Source organism: Eucalyptus grandis, chromosome 3, assembly GCF_016545825.1.
Source record: "Eucalyptus grandis isolate ANBG69807.140 chromosome 3, ASM1654582v1, whole genome shotgun sequence".
In the NCBI taxonomy this organism is placed as follows: domain Eukaryota; kingdom Viridiplantae; phylum Streptophyta; class Magnoliopsida; order Myrtales; family Myrtaceae; genus Eucalyptus; species Eucalyptus grandis.
Window position 1 is genome coordinate 21,804,489 of NC_052614.1, and position 21,652 is coordinate 21,826,140.

Consider the following 21,652-nt stretch of genomic DNA (forward strand, 5'->3'; position numbering starts at 1 on the left):
TTGCTTACGTCTATTAAACTAGTGGCGTTTTTACTACTTTCGTTAGTTCTAGCTAATTGACATCTATTTTAACTATAAAAATCACTTGTGAAAGTAATCATGGAACAATAAAATAAATAAAGTTTTAAGGAGCATCTGGACATGAAAAATGTTGCTCACTAAAAATGGTGTCAAATAAATATGGATAATTTGGCATAACAAAAAAATTCTAAAGAAAACGTTTAAATAAATTAAAAGCGAGATGAATGTTTTTTTCTTTTTTTTTTTATAAATGATAGCAAAAATACTTGAATCCTAGCAGCACTCTATGCGCCGTTTGAATATGTTTATTATTGTTTTTCAATTATAAACAATAAAATCATTTAACTTGTTTTAAGAAAATCATTCAACTTATTTCTAGCTATTTAAATGTTTCTTAATTAAAAAAAAACCTGTAATCGCACTTGATAATATATCTTTATTTAACATCATTTTCATTAAACGATGGGTTGTCCCTTGTCACCATGCATATTTGCGCACTTGCGTACTTGAAATCTGGCTAACCCATTGGATTAAAAAAACATCAAGATTGTAATCGCTAATTTCTCCTTCACGGGTAAAGTATGTCGTTTCTCATCTTCGCATCACGGGCCGTTTTTGCATCATACACCCGACGCAGCCCCAGCACAAGTGAACCATAGAGCACGCGAGCCTCATGCGAGACTCATCGAATCTGATGCTTCACCATTATCAGGCGCATGCGAGAATTTCCCTTGAAGCATTGCCGTTGCCAGAGCATCTTTAGGTACTTTAATGTCTTCACTCCGTTTACGCAATGGTCTCATCCAAACGCTCTCAGGATCTTCGTACCCGTGAATCGTTACGACGTCAGTCTCTTCGTCCCTCGTCGTAAAAGCAAAAACGAGAAGAAAAGGGCACCTCTGCGAAAACATTCTACAGACATAGCGATGATACCAAGCATAGGATAATACGAACACCACTAAAAGCCAAGCAATTTACATTTCGCAAAAATGAGATCAGAACAGCAAGACATAGTTTCCGCTACTGAAGAAGAGTTCCTCTAATGTACACACACCTGTACAAACTTACTCATCCAATCTTAACCGACAAGTACATCTTCCGAAGATAACATAGCCCATTGCGACGACGGCATGCTCAAAATCAAAAGCCAGTCATCATGCCAGATTGAAAATCCAAGTAATTTGGTAATTCGCCGAATGGACGTTGAAACTAATTGATGATTTCATACTAAAGGCGCGAATGCTAATCATTCTACTCCTAGAAATAATTTCTAGGTAAATTTAGATTTTTCAATTTATATTCCTTAAACAAGTTTTTGAGTAAAGATACGCATTTGATAACAATACAAAATTTCCGTTCTCGTTTGATAAGCCTTTTTCTAGGCAATGGCTGGCAGGCAACGGCAACGGCGAGCGATAATAAGAGTTTTTATTTCTATTTCTATTCAAGAAATAGAAAAGTAAAAATTTGTAATTCCCATTTTTGTGCCAAACCTATTTTCAGGGCTAAAAATTTGTCGTGGAAATAAAAAAAATTATCAAACAAGTTTTTTTCCAAACTTGTTTTTGAGAATAGAAAAGTAAAGAAACAAAATGGTTATTATTCACTCCCTTAGTATCTTTTTATTGTTAAACATTAAAAAATTCAGCATCAACTGCTTCAAAAAATTGTATTAGTACTAAGATTAGAAAATCTATATGCTTCACTATTTAATGCATAATCCAAATATAAAAAAGTCTTTTCACCCTTCACTTGAATTGACTGTTCACATTCTACATACTAGTCCCTCCAAGCATGTTGTCAGGCTTCTAGTTCCACAAAACTAATCACCTTCTACTAGTCCATCCAAGCTTTAAGGAACCTCACAACTTGTTCACCCATCTAGCCTTAGATACTCTTCACATCTCATATCTTATTCATCTTCTATGGAAGCAGAGCACTACTAACCTTTAGAGATACCTGTTCCACACTCCATCTACATATTAATTTGTGCGTCGACAAGTTGATTCTACATAATCAATACACATATTAGTAGGCTATGATTATTTTATCATTTTCAAAACCTCATAAGGGAATTTCTCACCAATCACAAAGGAGAGATATATATTTATTTTTTTTGCTTTGCATAAGCAGAAAAATTATTGATTGTTCTTATAGTTTCTTTCTTAGCCACAAAACTAATAATTAGGTTTCAGAGCCTTTGAAACTTTTGTGCAATTTCAATGACAATTGCATCTCATTATATTCATGATGATCCCATTCATATCATGTGATAAGAGGTGAGTTTTTGAAAATTGTCTTTCAGTAATTGGTATTTGCTTACATCTATTAAAAAGTAACGTTATTTTTTTTTATTGAAAATCGAGTAATTTGGCAATGTTATCAATGTGCTATTTTTGTTAGCTCTAGCTAATTGAAATCTATTTTAACTGTATAAGTTACGAGTGAAAGTTATCATGGAACAACAAAATATATAAAGGTTTAAGGAGCATTTAAACATTGAAAATGTTGCTCCCTAGAAATGGTGTTAAATAAATATGGATAATGTGGCATAAAAAAAAGTCAATTTTTTTAATTAATTAAAAGATTTTTAATAAACGAAGGTAAAAGTACTTGAATCCACCACCGCCTATGGTGGCCTAACTGGATAAGAGCCCCATGACATCTACCCAAGATGGAGGGGTTCAAATCCCTTGAGACGCACGGGATTTTAAGCGCGACGTCGGGGTGGTGGGTCATCCGCTAGCGTCGCTCCCGGGGTTTACCCGCCGGTTGCCCGACCCATGTACGGGGTTCCACAGGTATAAAAAAAAAAAAAAAAGTACTTGAATCCTATATTATTGTTTTTCAATTATAAACAAGAAAATCATTTAACTTATTTTAAGAAAATCATTCAACTTATTTTTAGTTTTAAATGTTTCTTAATTAAACACAACCTTTCATCACCACTTTGCGGAAAATTGTTAAATGTGAATATATTAGATACTTGTGACTCAATTGGTGAAACTTGTAATTGCGCCTGATAATATATCGTTATTTAAGATCATTTTCATTAAACAATGAGTTGTCATCATGCACATTTGGGCACTTGCGTACTTAAAATTTGGCTAACCCATTGGATTAAAAAAACGTCGAGATTCTAACAGTTACTATCTCCTTCACGGGTAAAGTATGTCGTTTATCATCTTCGCATCACGGGCCACTTTTGCATCATACACCCGATGCACCCCCAGCACATATGAACCATAGAGCAAGCAAGCCTCATGCGAGACTCATCGAATCCGATACTTTGCACTATCGGGCGCATGGGAGAATTTCCCTTGAAGCATCGCCGTTGCCGGAGCATCTTTAGGTACTTTAATGTCTTCACTCCGTTTACGCAATGGTCTCATCCAAACGCTCTCAGGATCTTTGTACCCGTGAATCCCTATGAAGTCATTCTCCTCGTACCTGGTCGTGAAAGCAAAAACGAGAAGAAAGGGTCACCTCTGCAGTGAAGTCAGTCCCTGCTCTGATCATGGGAGAATCACCGCTCATCTTGAAGTGAATGTCGTGGGTCAAACTGGAAGGTCTATCTAGCCACTATCATGAAAGTTTGAAGTACCATTGATGGAAAACAACACCCATGTTTCTTTCCAGGGCAATTTAAAAATATATATATAGACAGCAGCCCCAGGAAAGGTCTTGTACCGTAAACTTTGCCGAGGATTGCTAAATCCAAGATTACATAAAATCTAAGAAAAACGACGGAGCTTCACTTTCGGCGAAAACATTCTACAAATATAGCGATGATACCAAGTATAGGATAATAAGAACACCACTAAAAGCCAAGCAATTTACATTTCACAAAAATGAGATCAGAACAGCAAGACATAGTTTCCCCTACTGAAGAAGAGTTCCTCTAATGTACACACCTACAAACTCACTCATCCAATCTTCACTGACAAGTACATCTTCTGAAGATAAGAGAGCTCATTGCGACGACGGCATGCTCAAAATCAAAAGCCAATCATCCTGCTAGATTGAAAATCCAAGTATCATCCTGATTGGGAACCAGGAACCGGAGAACCGCACCGGAGGGTCCGGTTCGGTTTCCGGTTCTAAGGGACCGGTTCCAGTTTCCGGTTCCTTTTTTTTGGGAACCGGAACCGGAACTGGAACCGGAACCGGTTACTTAAGGCAAGGAAGAAAAGAACCGGACACCGCAGGCCACGCCCCAAAACCTGTACACCTCTCGCTTCGCACGTTGCCGCCCCCTCTCTCTCTATCTCTCACCGCCCTCCGTTTTCCGCGATCTGGCCGGCGGAGACGGCGGCGCCACTTGCCTCGGCCAGGCTGCCCACCCACTGGGGCGTCGACTTGGCTTAGCCCAACCCGTGGTCTTGGTCCTTGGCTGGGCCGTCACTCCTCAGTCGGCATCCCTGATCGCCCGAGCTCCCACGGCGGCGGCAACGGGACCACCCAGAACAAACAAAAGAGAAGCCGAGCAAGACGTGAAGGGGGAGAAGGAAGGGGTGGCCGGTGGTGCCCCACCTGGTACGGCGGCGACGCAGGCACGGCGGTCTCGCTCTTTCCTCTAATCTCGGCGCTCAAGTTTCGCTCTCTCTCCCCTACCTCTCGCTCTCACAGGCACGCACGCAGCGCCCGTTCCCGCCCGCCTCCGGCCGCCGCCGCTTCCGCCGAGCCTCCCCTCGCTCGCCCCGCAGCAACCCAGCCCCAACTCTCTCTCGGTACCTCATCTCCTCCTCTCGCGATCAAATTCTTGATTCCTTATGAATGACGGTGTTCGATTAAATGTGATTCTAGAAGATCATCTGTTTTGAGCAAACTGTGAGGAATTTGTAGATGCTTTGATAGGAATGCTTTATATGATGATTCTCAAGGGAAGAAAAAGGGGTAATTTTTGCAGCGGCTGTACTGGTTTTGTGCGTAGTTGCTGGGTCAAAATACTAGCTTTTGTGTTTTGGATTGGGATTGTTTGATGGGAAGGGGTTTCCGGTCGAGATTGGCTGATGTATGTTGTGAATCCGAGTGACAAGAATACTCCTCTGGGAGATTATACTGTTTGGAGCGAGCGATTAGCTAGGACTGAGAAATTTGAGGGTTCTGTAGATGCTTTGATAGCAATGCTTTATAATGTAATCCTCAAAGGAAGAAAAAATGAGAAATTTCGTCATGACTGTAGTAGTTTTGTGTGTAGTTGCCAGGTCAAAATACTAGCTTTTCGTGTTTTCGATTGGGATTGCTCGACGGGAAGGACGTTTTTTCTTGTCATTGGAAAGACGTTTCCTCTTGTATGCATTTGCTAGTAAAGCTTTCACTTTATTCCTTTTAGAGACAGCGAACTAATTGCTAGTTAAACTCACCGAAGGGAAGGCTAGTTTTCTTTGATTGTCTGATTATGTTTCGTCGACTCTGCAGAGGGCATTGTCGCTGGAGGTAGTGCTGCTGCTGGTGTTGCTGTTGAAGCAGCGCTTTGCCCAATTGACACCATCAAAACTAGACTTCAGGCAATATTAAATCCTTGTGTGCCCAATAAATCCAATTGTTTTCCTGTCCTCCGATTGCCATGCTGCACGAACTTGGAGTGTAAATTGATAGTTGGGAGGCTGTTGCAACAGACAATGTTGTTTAGCTCTTATTGCTGCAACTCTAGTGACTGGAAATGAATTTTCTTTTGATGAATATTGGGCTGTTTGCTGCCACCCACCGAGAAGCACATGTTTATCTGGAATACTGCCTTTTATTGCCTTTTTTCTCCCCATTTTACTTGCATGACCAGACATTAAAGCAATGGTAGTTTCAGACAAATACAGTTTTGTTTGATTACAGCTGTGTGCTTCAAGTTTCTTAACTCTTGAAGCCTTTCTATGTCAATAATCTCAACAGAAACAGCTTTGGTAAATCATATAGATAACCTTTTTGATTGAAAAATGTATGTTTCATCCTTTTTAAAGCTATCGCTGAACGAAGTTTGTGATTCATCTTGTTTTGGAGCGTATATGAGCTAATTTTGTGCACCATAACTCTATTGTGTTATATATGTAGAGAAGTTGTATATGAGCCGGAGCGCCTCTTCTCCAATATGCGCGTACGTTATATGTAGACAAATACAGTTTTGTTGGCACTGGTATGTTAAGATGTGGGAAGTTACTGTAAAATATGCGCTTACGTTATAGTCCAAATCTAAAAAAAAAAAAACTGTTGGAACCTGGAACTGATCCTAGAACCTGAGGGTAGGTTTCAGGTTCTTGGTTTTGACGTGGTAGGTTTCGGTTTCAAAAAATAAGGAACCTGTACCCAAGGTAGGTTCTAGGTTCCAGACGGAACCGAATCAGAAGTTGGAACCGCTCATCAAGATTCTTGACAAATTCTTCTCTCAGCACACTCAAATTCTCATAAAAATCTGCTGTAGCACCGACTCTAACTACAAAATTCTATAAGAATTATATCGACTTAATGACGTGCACTTATTAACGGTTCTGCCCCGATAAGAGATAGAAGGTCGAGGAGATTTCCTTTTCTTTCCCTTTACGAAGAATGTACATGATCTCAATGCCAAACAAGTAATGCCAAACAAGTAGTGCCAATACACGGCCACAAACAGAAGAAACTGCCAAATATGTATAATAGAAAATTTTGAAATAAGAAAATCAAAAGAAATCAGCTTAACAAGCAAAACATTGTTGGCAAATACTACTGCTACATGCTACCAGCTCTGCTTGGAGTAGATTTTGCAGACGATTTCACTTTAGCCATATCAACGAGATCTCCAAATAGCTTGTCCTCCGGCTTCGAAGGCTTCATGGGGAGCACATATGGTGAAGTGGACACCTGGTATGAAGAGTTCCTTAAGCTACTGTCATCTCTAACCGATAGCCCATACATCCGCTGGTCAAGGTACTGAGCACCTTGTTGGCCATAGCCGTAGGCTGCCACTTGGCTGCCATACATTTGCGGGGATATAAATAAGCCATCTGACCTACTTGCATTGGCTGAGGAACCATCCCCATATAAGGACCTCCTTGGATGGGCTGAGGTGGTAAGTCCTACCATTTGGTTTATCCGAACAACCTGGCTATTCAGCAATGGCATGTGGCCACCTGCGACTGGTTGCAAGTACATGCCCATCGCTTGCTCATTCCCCATTGGATAAGGTACCTGGAGATGCAATCCACTCAGTGCAGGTTGTGCATGCAGGATGACCACCTGTGAACCTTGCATTGGTTGGGGGTACTGAGTGCCCATCACCTGACTGTTTTCCACTGACTGAGCTTCCCAAGGGGGTGGTGGTAGCGAATCGCTAGTTTGAGCACCTTCGAAACACCACAAAACTGTAGGCTCAACAGATTGTAAGATTGTTTGTTAGGAGTTCAGCTATGTCCACAAAGAAGAGGTCAACGCTTGCCAAAAGGACTTAAGTCTCATAGCAACTCAGTAATCTGTAAAAGAATACCAAGCATGCCCCTAGTACATGCCAAATAAGGTTGTACAGTACAAGCCAACCGACAAAATATGCATCACTAAGAAAGTAATGTCAGGTACTGATGAAGAAGCAGAAGTGCACCATAGACAGGAGAGGGAGGCCATTGCTGCTGCGCAATATGGCCATTCCAAACAGGAACAGAGCTTTGAGAATAAGGTGGTTGATCATGCTCGTTTGATCCCATGTTTGGCATGTTGCCATTAGCATAAACCCCAAGTTGTGGAGCTTGCAGATTCTGCTGCTGTTGGAATTGAGGAGTAGAATGATTGCTTTGTGTAGTTGGATAGCCACTCTGGGTATTGATAGTATTGGGCTTGTTGTTACTGTCCGAAAACACATCGAAAAGAACAAGTGCATTCTGCTGTGACTGAGATGCAGTTGACTGTGGGTGTCCAACAGGCACTAGTGCTAGTGAAGTCTCTGCCTTAGGAGAGCTGTAGTCCTCTCCACTGAGAAGGTCCATTTTTGGATCAAGTTTAGCTGGATCCTGTACCGGCACTTGATGTTGATCTGCAGAAAATCCCACTTCTTATGGCTCAATTGGCCAGAAACTGGTGTTCAATAGTTAAAAATTTAAATCAAGATCATCACCGATCCTCTAATAGTAAATTACTGGTACTTTTAGGTAAAATGCACATATGTACATGATTTTCAGTTTTACTTCCCTCTCCTGGGTGTTTGCTGAACTTGGAACTTATTTTGTATCTTATTATTAGTCTATTAAGGATATAACATGCCAATTATCAATAAGTGATTATATAGTATCACATCCACAAGAACAAGTATAATATTCATATTAACTTTCATAAGATAGCACAAAAATATAACAAAATTCAATTATTAAATATAATATTTTTACAAAGTCTGTAATTTAAATGGTCTTATTCTACCACGTAAAGCTTTTCCGTTAGAATAGAATTTGTGTGATGTCGTGATAACTTCATTTTACACTCTATTATAGTAAATCCGAATTCTTATGTATACTCATGCTTATCCTGTATCAAATAAATTTCTTTCTGTATAACACTAACAGAACTGATCTTTGTGTAAATCTCAAGTAATAAGTGGAGAGAGACAGCAGGTGTTTAACCCAAAAAAATGGCTGCTCTCTTGTCAATCTAGACTAGCTTTTTAAGTATGATCCCTAGCGATCCTATGAGCAAATTGGGAGACATAGAAACACTCGGAACTCAAGAACCGAATGCACAATGTTGGACAGCAATCTCCCAAAGTTTAATCAGCCTTTTAGACACAAAGTTTCAACAGCAAATATTTGAGATCTTAGATCAATTTAAGCCACAAGATAAATGTTTAGTGCAGCATGCTTCAATCATTTTGTACTTGCATATATATAATGAGCACATGTACAAGATGCATTGGTACATTTCTCCCTTTCTCTCCTTTCTTCTTCTCTCAAGACCTAAATCACATCAATAGTACTACTAAGGATCTGCCTGGTAAAGCTGTGGGCTGCATTGTAGCACATGTGGTGGTTGTGCTGTGAAGCACTGTAACTTCTATGTTTGGAATATATCCTTTACAGCTGCAACACCTCAAAAATGGGCAAGGCAGTTTTCTCGAAACTGTTATAACTGCTGCAATTTTAAGGGCACTGCAGCAGTAAAGAATTTGACGAACAGCTCATAAAAGCTGCAGACACACCTTTTTCACAGCCAAATCTGCTGTGAAAAAGTTGCACCAGACAAGGTCTTGACAACTGGAGGATCAAAAGACAGATGATAAATTTCCACTACGTTTGTTTTGCGGAAAATACATGATTTGGAAAACATTTTCATCAATAGCTTGTTTTGCTTAAAATAATTAGTCAACAGAAAATGTTCTCATTGTCGACAACAATTTGTGTCTAAACATTTTTGTGGACGATGAAAATATTTTTCGTTCGTTCCTTTCTGTAAGCAATATAAATGGTTATTTTCAGCAAAAATTTTCCAAACCAGTCATTTTTCATGAAACAAACGGAGCCTCAATGTATAAATATCCACCAAGTTTTACCAAACAGCAGAAAATTAGCGAAAAATATCCATATCAACTTATCATAAGAGTAGCACTGCTCAGTTCACAGACTTCAGCTGAACTTCATAATTTGCCACAGAACAAGTATTTGGGGTTTATATATTGCAATCATGACTAATGAACCAGTTACCTTTCATCAGGCTTTGTGCTGTTATCTACAATATCAAGTAGAGGACCTTTGACATCCGTCATGGTGCCAGATGGTCCCGGCGGGGTTTTCTCAGCCTGAACTGAACTTCCAGAAGCAATGACTTCATGCTTGGCAAGTACACGCTGCAAGTCATCATTCAAAGCTAATCCTTGACGTAGAAGTGATTCATCCCTGGATTACAAGATCAAATTGGAACTAATAAGCCATCCCTTCTTATGAGATTTAGCATGTGCATTTCTAATGACTGCTAGGAAGAAGTTCCACACCTATGAGTTATGGAATTATCCTGGAGAGAGAAAGAGAGAGAGGTGGGGATATAAACTCACTTCAACCGAACCCGACATAAAGAAAATAATGTTAACTAAGAACCTCCTTCAAGTTTGGCAACCCCCAAGGGAATTTTTCTTTTAAATTTCATTCAAATTCAGGAAGATCAACTGTTGATAGTCCCTGCAATTGTGCTTTATTTATAATTCTCATCTTCTTAGCTGCACCAAATTCATTCTTTCACTGGCTGTGAACAATTCCTGTCAGATGAGTGAGAGCTTCTTTTATTTAATCTTTTATTTCCTCCCATGAGTAATCAGACAAGATATCTCACAGTTAGCCTTTCAAGGAGCCTAATTCCCATCAAAGATGATTCCAAGAGCTCAGCGGCAACATGAGCAAGAGAGCTGCCTAGAGAGAAATAAAAGGAAATGAGAGGTTTGCCTCACCACACATGGTCGAGCAGAGTGAAGAGTTGTATTAAGGACAGCAGTAGAAGAACATGACCGACACAACAGTGGATTCATGCAGAGCAGGCAGTCCTGCCCAGGGGCCCCACATTCTCATCTGAAGGATTACCTCAGGAAAACATGATCTCTCTTCTAATACACTACGACCATTACAAGCAGGACCAGGACATTAGGAAAAAATAACCATCAACTGTTACATTGAGCAAGTACAAGCATTTGTTCTTTATTACCATTCTCTATCACCTCATTATTGAAATTATCTCTTTTATGCCATATAATATCTTGGCCACCAGAAGGCAATCAACAAACCCCGAGAATGCTTGACTGCATGAATGATTAAGATGAATAGCTCTCAAGGTTCTTAACAGATAGAGTTTGAGTTGAAATCAAAGCATCATATCATACCTAATTCATCTAATCCCCAGAATCTCATGCGTAAATGACAGAATGACAGATTGTGTTTATGTGAATACTCAATCGAGGCAAAGACATCCAACTATTATCACTTGTCGCAGCACTACTGTCCTATATATCCGATCCAACAAACTGACCATTGGAAATAAAGATTTGAGATGAAGTATCGTTTGAGATAGGATTAGGAAACAAAATGTGGAAAAGGAGCATGAAAGATTCCCACTGAAATCTCACGCTCTCTCTCAATACTTGTCAAACAATTACAAAGGTCTCACCCTTGTTATTTCCAGAAAAGTTCAATCAAAGACACTCTTGCACCTCGTTCTAAAAGCAGCCTATCAAGAATCCCCACAAGATGTCAAGGGCACTCCTCTTTGGCACTGATACAACTAGTCTATGTCAATATCAAGGAGGATGGAGTATGATTGTTCTCATATGAACTACGCTATAAAGTTTTGCTCTTTTCCTGTAACCAGGTGGTATAGAGGGAATTTCATTTTTCTCTTTTTGGCTGAGGGGAGGAAATATTACTCCATAAAGTGCAATGGCTTCTTGTTCTTGTTGTGGTATTCACAAGGTGGGAAGGTGGAGGAAACCCCGAATCAAGATTTTTATACCAAGAAAGGTGACTCTACCAACTTTAGGCTCTTGGCCCTGACTCTGCATAGTTTAAATGTAAGTGAGACAACATTCAACTAGATATTATTAAGGAAGCGACACTGCCACATTTTATCATGAAACAGTGAACATGCAAGCATACGAGTATGCACTCCTTGCAAGAGGTGCAAGCAACAAATATTAAACACCAGGCCACTTAGATAATAGGCATTACAAAGACTTTAGGTAAGGAAATTTCTGGTTGAGGTTTATGTACTAATGAAAGAATAATGAGTTTTTAGATACAGATGTTATATCTTTTTTAAAAAAAAACTCATTGATACCTGAATCGCAATTTAGTGGGCTGTCAGGCTAAGGGTGGGCCATGAGAGCTATTATAGCCCTGCAAACAGACTGAAGTGTCCAGGCAGGACTCCATGCATTCTTCAGAATATCAAGGCATATCTCCCCTGTCTGTATAAAGTAAATTAAAATGTCAATCTATTAGTCAAACAAACACTTACAGCATCTCATACTTATGCATCAGGTATCTCTGTTGATTTTCCCAAGCTAGTAGTTATCAGAAAATCTATTCATGCAGAGATTCTCTGGAAACAGAATTTGGAAAAAAACAGGTCAAGATTGTTTCCTGACAAAGTGTCAAAGAAGTCTCAATTCTCAGCTTCTGCACCTCTATCTATTTTTAAGTGCCAGATAAATCAAAACCTAAAACTAGCAACTCTTTCAAGTTTCTGATTCTGAACATAATAGATATTGATGAGAAGAAACATTGATCGCCAAACAACACAGTAAATCAGTTCACCCTTTGTCCTATTCGCATGCACTGCAACTAGTTCCAACTAAGTTATCATCAATAAGCATTCCTATACAAAAAAATTATACCTTGAAGTGCACATTGGGGTGAAATATCTTAGTCAGGAAACGAACTTGAGGTGGCTGCAGTGGATACTGCTCAGGTATAGCAAATGCGAGCTGGAAAACACCACCTCAAAAGGAGTCTCCGATGGTCCCTAATGAAAGAGAGAATCACCATATCTTTTATATGAGCAACAGCACCATTTCCTTGACAATTACCCCCATCAGCCATTCAATCTCACCTTGATAAGAGCAGTCCACTTAAATATGTTTGAGTCATTGCAAACCAACTGAATGTCCGGATCAGCTCCCTTCTCTCGCTGCACCTCTTTGTATTCCTTGAACAGCCTTGCCCTCAATGTCTACAAATATAAGCACACGTCGACATTAGGATCCACAACCAACCTGGGGTCATAAAGAAAAAAGCAGAAAGCAATTCCTCCATGTATATAATTGCAGGAGATCAAATCTGCTGCTTCATGAGATAACCGGCATTGCAAAATGACTTACTCGGTACATAAATATGATAACCTAGTGTAAATTTCGCCATAAGAAAAAAAATTTCAAGAATGATCACATTCTGGGTGCATAATTTTGAAAACAATAGACTTCACTCCCCATCGTGTGTAAACAGTGGAACAAAGAGCTGGTAGCCGTAAGTAATCAGTAATACCTGCATTTCAATATATCCTCCCGAATTAAGTCTGCTACAGGAAATCTGATTTCCACCAAATTCAACTGAAAAATTGAACAACAGTGAACCAATATATCAAAAAGCTCAAAGAAAAAAGAAAATCATGCCTTATGCTGTCTAACATTTGGGTATATATCTTGCGCATTCTCGCCACTCCCAAATCACTTCTCTCTCATATCCGGGCAAATTCTCAAGAATCAAGCACGAAAATGTACCGCGAGCACAGACTCACCTACCACCGCAACGAAAGCAATCAAAGCCAATCTTTTAAGCATACCCAGATGACAAATTTGTTGCTTTTGATCAAATATCGATCGAACGATTTCTGGGTATCGAAGAACCGAACCAAGAACGAACAATTCGCAGTCAACAAAGAAATCGGAAAGCTCGTGATCGAAGAGAATATACCTCGTCTTCGACAAATTACGATTGACGTCGAAGGGGCTTCTAGCTCGGGACGAGGTCGATGGTGGCAAAGCGATTCCGCAAGACAATACACGCGAACTCGACTTTTGGTCTCGCGTCCTTCTTGAGTTTTTTAATCATATGGCTTTTTCCCACCAAAAAAAAAATAAAATAAAATTCACATGGCTTTTTCTTTTCACACTCAAAAAAAAAAAAAAAAAAAAAAAACGTCAGGTTTCGTAAATAGTTTTTTTTTTTTTTAGTCGGTAAATAGTTTTCTTGTTTTAAAAAAGAAAAGGAAATAGTTTTGGATTATTACCACAAAAATTGATACACTTATTATAAATTTATCTCTAATTAAATTTTTGATTGCCAAAGACCTTCAACTATTAAATGTGCGACAAATTCATCTTCTATAAGTTTTCATTAAATTTTATCGTCCAGTTAATAAGTTGAATGACATATAACAATTGATGGGTATATAAGTTTGGGGTCTTATCCTCCATTTGTCATACAAGCGTACTAATTTTTGATTTTTGTGATATTAATTTAATTTAATGAAAATTAATGGAGAATAAATGTATTGTTATTGTACCGATTTAGGATTTTTAATAATCAAAAAAATTATTTGGAATAAATTTGTCATAAATATATCAATTTGGAGTTTTTCGTAGTATTAATCTTTTTTTTTATCGGTACACAATTCTTATTAGTATGGATAAAATAGATTACTCCAAAGACAAAAACAAAACAAACATAATCCTCTATTCTTGAGATGACTCCTACTGTAAAACTCAAGAAGGGGCTGAATTTTAAAAGAATTATAACATCTCATAAAAGGGAGAAAATTAGCTTTTGCAAAAGAAACATAGTTATATAGATGCAGTAGTTTATATATATATGGATAATAAAAATGGTAAAGAGATGGATGATATTGTAAGATAAATTTATAGTGTTCCGGCCTTCCACTTACAGACACAACCATCTCTTACGACACTGTAATCCCCCCACTTGCAAAATTACAAGAAATACAGCATTCACAGAACAATTAAAAAAAAAAGATTTTTTGCATAAGTGAAAGCCATACTTCAGTAATTTCCCACATTTTTTTTTGGAAAACTATCTATTCGTTTTTGGAAAACTTCAGTAATTTCAACTGAAACAAATATCTATATTTCAGTAATTTCCCAGATGATCATCCTAAAAGGATTATTTAATCGCTTTTTAATAAACACGTATAGTATATAAAGAGACCGAGGTGTAAGAATATATAAAAATGACATATCAAACGTGTGTTCTTACATTAAATTTTCATACCGGACCTGTTTTTGTAAGAATAGGAATGAAAGCTGTTGTTTCCGCTCATTTAATTTCAGCTATGGTCATGAACCAGGGCCATGGACGTCGCAACCTGCGTTGATTCACTCCGACGGAGATCTGCGATCACATGAGGCTGGCGAGCTTCATAGTCATAGCCGTGGGAGGTCTGCTCCGTCGATTCACGAAGCCATTTTTTGGCATTGCCTGGGGCTTGAAGAAGCAATCCGCAATCCAGATTGAACCGCACCCGCAATTGGAATGAACGGAGGCCGATATATCGTGGAGCACCACCGCTGCCAAAAGCATTGGTCCAGCATCGGCCCACCACCAGCGTCCTAGTCCTGCGTGGGCAGGCATGTTACTTCAATTTTCATTTTGGCACGATCTATGCTGAGGCGAGGATGGGAGTACGTTTGGGCTGGAATGCCTCCATTCCTTATGTCCTATGAATTTGAGGGGTTATGGGAATCTCACCAATACCAGCCCAGGCATTCCTTAAAACATTAGCTATGCAGCTTGACTCGAGCATTCCTCCTCCGACAAAATCCTTCCATTCAAAACCATCTCAGCATCCTTATCATCAACTTGCTCCAAGTCCAATTTGATCCCCCCAGAAGATCGTCTGGCAGAGATGCTTGGGATGTTAAATGGAACCTCTGCAGCCATCCTGTAAGGAGAAAAAAAGAAATGGGTCAGCAGAGAATCGACTCAGAAATATCGTCGAACGGTTGTTAGGGGCAATGTGTAGTGATAGGAAAACTAATGGGATGAAACAATGGCGAGGGGACTAGTCAACTAAAATAGAAAGCACATGGAAATGACTCATGATAATATAGAGAGCCCGTTTGAGGAGTATGGATAATCGAGAAGCTCTCACGGAGGAGAGAAATACTTATCTATGTATGCCTTCCTGAAAAGAAATTGGATCTCATTTTTTGGAGCATAAACGCTAGAAAGCTCACGTATGAAGATAATTAAAAAAGGGTTCTCGTAATTTCTAGCTTACAGAAGCTCAGTTAGTAAATATCTCTCGATTTTAATCGCGTAAATGTACTTGTGTGGTTTATAATGAAATTCTTATGGTTTTCACACGTTCTCATTGAAGGATCATAAATTTAGAATTGAGGTGATAAAAAAATGATTGATCAGTATAGAATGAGGAATTGAAAATGATTGATGTAAATCCTTCGAGCCAAATATTTCAGCACGTTCTCTTTGAAGGATTGGGAATTTAGAATTTTTTTTTGGTCGAAAATAGATATTGCATTCATTCATGAAAATAAGCGAGCCTTACAAGGCAACGATGGGTAAAACTCTAAACATAGAATTTCCGAAAGGGAGAGAGGAGGAAAAGTCACCCAATTTGTGGGGAGATTTTTGGTTCGGTGAGAGTTAGCTAGCCAATCTGTTGCTCGATTTGCCTCACGAGGACAATATTCTACCCTTGCTGATTTGAAAAGGCATAATTCTTCTTTGCACTGTTCCACAATTTCCTTCAAGTCCCATGATGTTTCGGCCTGGCCCATCACAGCTTCCACGAAAGTTGAACCGTCACTTTCGAGCACCCATCTGCAACTTTGACCGGTTCCTGTGCCCACGTGCACGGCTTCTCTTCCTCTCAAGTACCTGAAACCTATGAAGCACGGACACGCTGTCCGTGCTCGCGTATCGTGTCCGACACGTGTCGGGCATGTCGGACACCTCGACACGCTCGGACACGCTCGGACACGCATTCAACAAGTGTCGGATTTTTTGACACGTGGTCAACCTTTTCCCGACACGTTTCGACACGCGTGTCCAGGAGGGAGCAGACCACGAGCGACGGCGAGAGATGGCCGAGCTTAGACTGAGGCGAGGGCCAGCCTTGTGAGGGAGAAAGGACCAAAGGTGAGAGGAAGAGGAGAGGAAGGCGGTCGTGCGGCGAGCGGCGGAGCGGCGAGGAAGGGGTCGTGCGTGCGGCGGCGGCGGCAGCGAGCGGCGAGGAAGGGGGTCGTGCGTGTAGCGAGGAGCGGCGAGCGGCGAGCGGCGAGGAGCGGCGAGGAGCGGCGACCAGCGAGGAAGGAGGTCGTGCGGCGAGCGGCAAGGAGGGAGGAGGAGAAGAGGAAGGGTCGCGGCGGCGAGGAGGAGGAGTAAAGGAGCTAGGGTTTTGAGAAACTCAAAAGTAATTAAAAAATGGGAGTCTATGGGTACCTATTTTGGGGGAGGGAAAGTGACGGACAAATGGGGGGGAAATGGACGATTGTGGGAGGAAAGGAAAAAAAAAAATTTGGGTGGGGGAATGGACGATGGTGGGGACTGGGGAGGGAAAGGAAAATAAATTTGGGGGTGGGGGAAATGGATAAGGAAAAGAAGAGAGTGGGGGAATTTTTTTAATCAGAAAAATAAATAAATGAGATTAAAAAATAAAAGTAAATTTGGGAGGAGGGGGATTTCGAAAAATAAATATAAATTTGGGATAATGAAATAAAAAAAAAGTGTAAGATTTATTAATATTATTAGTATAAATTCATTGTAAACTCTTTATTTATTTATTTATTTATTTATTTGTGAATTTGAATTAAATTAATTAAAAATAAATAAATTATTTAATATTTAACGTGTCGGAACGTGTCGAAATCCTCTACTTTTTGAGAAATGACGTGTCGCGTGTCGTGTCGTGTCGTATCGCGTGTCCGTGTCGCCATGTCCGTGCTACATAGCCTGAAACCATGTAGCAAAGATAGGGCTTCTGCTTGTTGAGGAGAAGACGCTCGTATACACCTGCGAAGCCCTCAACCACGAGACTGACGGATCTCGCACAATCCCAGCTGCCGAACCTAGGAAATCGCCCGGAGTCCATGAGGCATTGACGTTTAGCTTAATCTCGTCTCTGTCCGGTGGCGTCCATCTAATCGGTAGGCTTCAGGTTGTGGGTTTTTTCCCTTTTTGATTCTGCCATCTGCTGAAATTTTTTTGTTGTGCTATTGTGAGATCTACAAGATCAGTTGGTTGGGGTCGCTTTGCTCGAAAAATGAAATTGTTTCGGGTCTTCTAGATATTCCACAGCACAGCAGCAACTAGTTCTCTTTTAGGTGAGATGTCGCTTCTTTCGAACACTTCCGTTAGCCACTGATCACACCTTGTTATGTTGCTTGGGTTTTTAATGATGTTGATTTGTGGATCTGCCCAAATTTTTTTTGTCCATTTGCAAAGTAGAAATAGGTGTTGTGTTGTTTCCATGTGTGTAGAGCAAAGCGGACAGTAGGGGTTGGGTAGCATTTTCCTTTTATGCAGATTCTCCCTTGTTGGTAAGGCGTTTTGGCAAAGGCTCCATAGGAAAGGTCTCATTTTCGGGGGAATAGATAGACTCCAAATTCTTGTCCGAGGATCTTGGAGGCTTGTAAGAACATGTTGCTCTGTTTTGTTCTTTCTTGTGGCGTTAGAATAGGCTCTTTGTACCCACTCTTCACGGTGTATGTCCCTGATTTATTACCTATCCATACTAGATAATCATCCTTCGGGGACGGACTAATGGATATCGCAAGTATCTCATTTGCTATTTGTTCTTCAAAAATATTTAGGATTAAACTTTCCTTCCATATCCGAGAGTCTTCATTGATAAGTTCTGCCACCATAATTGGTTCATTTTGGTTAGCTGGGCCTCCAAGCACTCCAGACTTTAGCCATTTGTCTTCTTGTATGTTAATAGATTGGTCATCCCCAAATGACCATTTAACCTCTAATTCTATGGCTTCTCTCCCTGTTAAAATGCTTTGCTATCCCCAAGACAGTCGTTGCCCTTTTCTTGCCTTCCACAAGTCTCCGTTTGAAAAATAAATGCCTTTCAAAATTCTACTCCACAAAGCTGAAGGGGTTTTGGATAATCGCCAAGCTTGCTTGCCAAGCATTGCTCTGTTAAAATTTCTCAAATCTTTGAACCCCAAACCTCCCTCATCTTTCTTGGTTTTTAATGTTTCCCATTTTTTCCAATGCAAGCCCCTTTTTGAATTGCTTTTCTGCCACCGAAATGAAGCAATTCTTTTTTCTATGGCTTTGCAAATAGAGATAGGCAATTTAAAGACTGACATCGCATAATGAGGGAGGGCTTGTACAACGCTCTTTATCAGAATTTCTTTACCTACTTTGGATAGTAATTTTTCTTTCCATCCCTCTAGCTTCAAGTTTACTCTTGCTAGAATCCATGCAAACATCTCCTTCTTTGAGTGACCCCATTCTGTCGGTATTCCAAGATATTTCCCTATTTTTTCTATTATTGGGACTCTTAAGTTCTTGTGCTAAGTTTCTTTTCAGAAATAACGGACAATTGCTGCTGAAACATACCCCTGATTTGTTTAGATTAATGGCTTGGCCAGATGCAAAACAGTATTTGTTGAGAATATTTGCTAAGTTTTGGCATTCTACTATAGTCCCGTTCAAGAAAAATATGGCCTCATCAGCAAAGAGTAAATGAGACAAAGTGTAGGGTAGAACCTGTTTAGCTTTATCCCTTTAATGCTTCTATCTTCCAAGGCTTGGTCCATCATCCCAGTCAAAACATTTGCTACTAGGATGAATAAATATGGGGAAAGAGGGTCACCTTGTCTGATTCCTCTTGAAGGGGTGAAATATGGAGTAGGCTTCCCATTTATCTTCACACTTAGGGACACCATCGAAACACGTTGCATGATTAGAGATACCCACCGCTCATAAAAACCCATTTTCAGCATACAATCTCTCAAAAAGTCCCATTTGATTCTGTCATAGGCTTTCTGCATATCCAGTTTCAATATCGCCTGAAACTTTTTCTTCCTTTTTGTTATTCTCAATTGATGCAAGACTTCCTGAATTATGAAAATATTATCTTGTATTTGCCTCCCTTGTACAAAGGCGTTCTGTTCAAGGTCTATGATCTCTGGAAGCCAAATCTTTAGTCTGTTTGCCATAACTTTTGAGATGATTTTGTAGTTGACATTGCACAAACTAATAGGTCTGAATTGGCCTATATTTTCTGGGTTTTTTTACTTTTGGTAGCAAGGAAATGTGTGTTTTGTTGAGGAGGGGGTCGATGATACCTGTTTCAAAGAAATTCTGCACTAGTTGGAACAAATCCAGCTTAATATCCTCCCAAGATTACTGATAAAAAAGCCCATTTAGATCGTCGGGCCCGGGGGCCTTTAAAGAGCCCAGTTGGAAAACCACGTCTTTCACCTCTTCAAGGGTAATATTTGCCATCAGATTTTCATTTATTTCCTCACTTACTGGGCTGGGACACTAGTTTAGGATTGGCTGATAGTTCCTAGGACCCACCGATTTATATAAGTTCCAATAGAAAGATCCTATATGTTTTTTGAGTGCCGCCATATCCCTACACCAGCTTTGATATTCCATTTGCAGCATTGTAATTCTATTCCTTTGTCTTCTCTGTACTGTTGTGGCATAGAAGAACTTGGTATTCCTATCTCCCCATTGCAGCCAATTGATGCGTGCTCTCATCCCCCAAAATTTTTCCTCTTGTTTCCATAGTTTGTCTATCTTGTCGATAATATTCTGTGCTTCCTTCTTGCTGGAATTTTCAGAATTCTTGTTGGTCATCTCTATTAATTCTTTGTTTAGCTCCTTGATATGACGTCATGCGTTGGCGAATTTTTCTTTGCTCCATTTAACAAGCTCCGTAGAAATATCATTGACTTTCATAGAGAAACTTATCTGGCTTAATGGCGTTTTGTTCCAAGTTCTCTTGATAATCTCTCCACACTCTTGATCTTCTGACCAGTATGCTTCAAATCTGAATTCCCTTTTCCTTTTCTTACTTTCAGGGTGCAATACCAGGAGAAGAGGGCTGTGGTCCAAGCCAATTGCTGGTAGAGCCTGTACTTCAGCTGCGGGAAAGGTAATTCTCTAGTCCAGTGTGCATAAGACTCTATCTAATCTTTTTTTAACAAGGGCCTCCCCTTCCCGGTTGTTTGCCCAAGTGTAAGCACAGCCTTTGCTGTTCATATCCATTAGGGAACACTCATTTAATAAATCTCGAAACGCTGCTATTCTATGATTATCAGCTTCTCTTTTCCCTACCTTCTCCCAAATATATTAAATTTCATTAAAATCTCCCATGCATATCCACGGTAAATGATTTGATAACTGAAAATCCTTCAACTTTTGCCATAGCTTTAGTCTCTCCCCGAAGTTCATCGATGCATGGAGAAAAGTTATCCTCATTTGATAGCTACTATCTGGATCTCTGCACTCCAAATCAATAAATTCTTTAGAGCTGTCATTTACCTTTAACACCACTTCCTCACTCCACAAAATTGCTAAACCTCCTGCAATTCCTTCCGGATTTTCTAGGAATAGATTTTGGAAGTTGAGTCACCTTTTAACACCTCCACCATCGTTGCTTTGTTCTTTGTTTCCATCAAGAAGACCAGGTTGGGCCTTTCAAGAGCTACTAGAGCTCTTAGCTCCTGGAATGTTAGGGGATTGCCCAGCCCCTGACAATTCCAGCTTATGATTTTCATATCGTCGCCGGTGGCTTATTAGGGCTAGTCACCACAGCCCATTCATTACCATCTTTGATCAACTGGATAAGGGTCTCCAAGAGCTCCATCTCATCAATCAACACGGGAGTTTGTTTTGCTATGCATTTATGTTTTTTCGCCCTCTACACCTTCATACTTTTTTTGCTGCATTTCCCAACTTTTGAGAGAATCGGCCTATTAGCTTTGAAGCACATAATCTATTTGCCATGATTTGTAATCTTCATAGTTGTGTCTGCTGGTTCTTCTGGTGCCTCCTGCACATTTGAGTTTTCAGCCCTTTTCTTGTTGCGATTTGGGGATGCCAAGTTGTCGATTTCATCTCTGGCCACTAGGTCCATTTCGTAGGTTATAGGAGGAATTTCTAGTGCCGTTTCTTCCACAGTAATTTCTTCTTCTAGTTTG

The 21,652-nt window shown here is 39.9% G+C and overlaps 1 protein-coding gene and 2 pseudogenes across 1 annotated transcript; 1 reads left to right on the plus strand and 2 right to left on the minus strand.

Moving 5' to 3' along the window:
- The first annotated feature begins 2,804 nt into the window (after nucleotides 1–2,804).
- Nucleotides 2,805–5,757, plus strand: LOC120291738. The gene is made up of 3 exons (XM_039309445.1): nucleotides 2,805–2,822; nucleotides 4,043–4,751; nucleotides 5,443–5,757. The coding sequence occupies exons 1-3, from the start codon at nucleotides 2,805–2,807 to the stop codon at nucleotides 5,688–5,690; spliced, it is 975 nt and encodes a 324-aa protein (XP_039165379.1). The 3' UTR covers nucleotides 5,691–5,757.
- Nucleotides 5,758–6,627: 870 nt separating this feature from the next.
- LOC120292248 lies at nucleotides 6,628–9,951 on the minus strand (annotated as a pseudogene).
- Nucleotides 9,952–10,995: 1,044 nt separating this feature from the next.
- Nucleotides 10,996–13,410, minus strand: LOC104445396 (annotated as a pseudogene).
- Nucleotides 13,411–21,652: the final 8,242 nt, after the last annotated feature.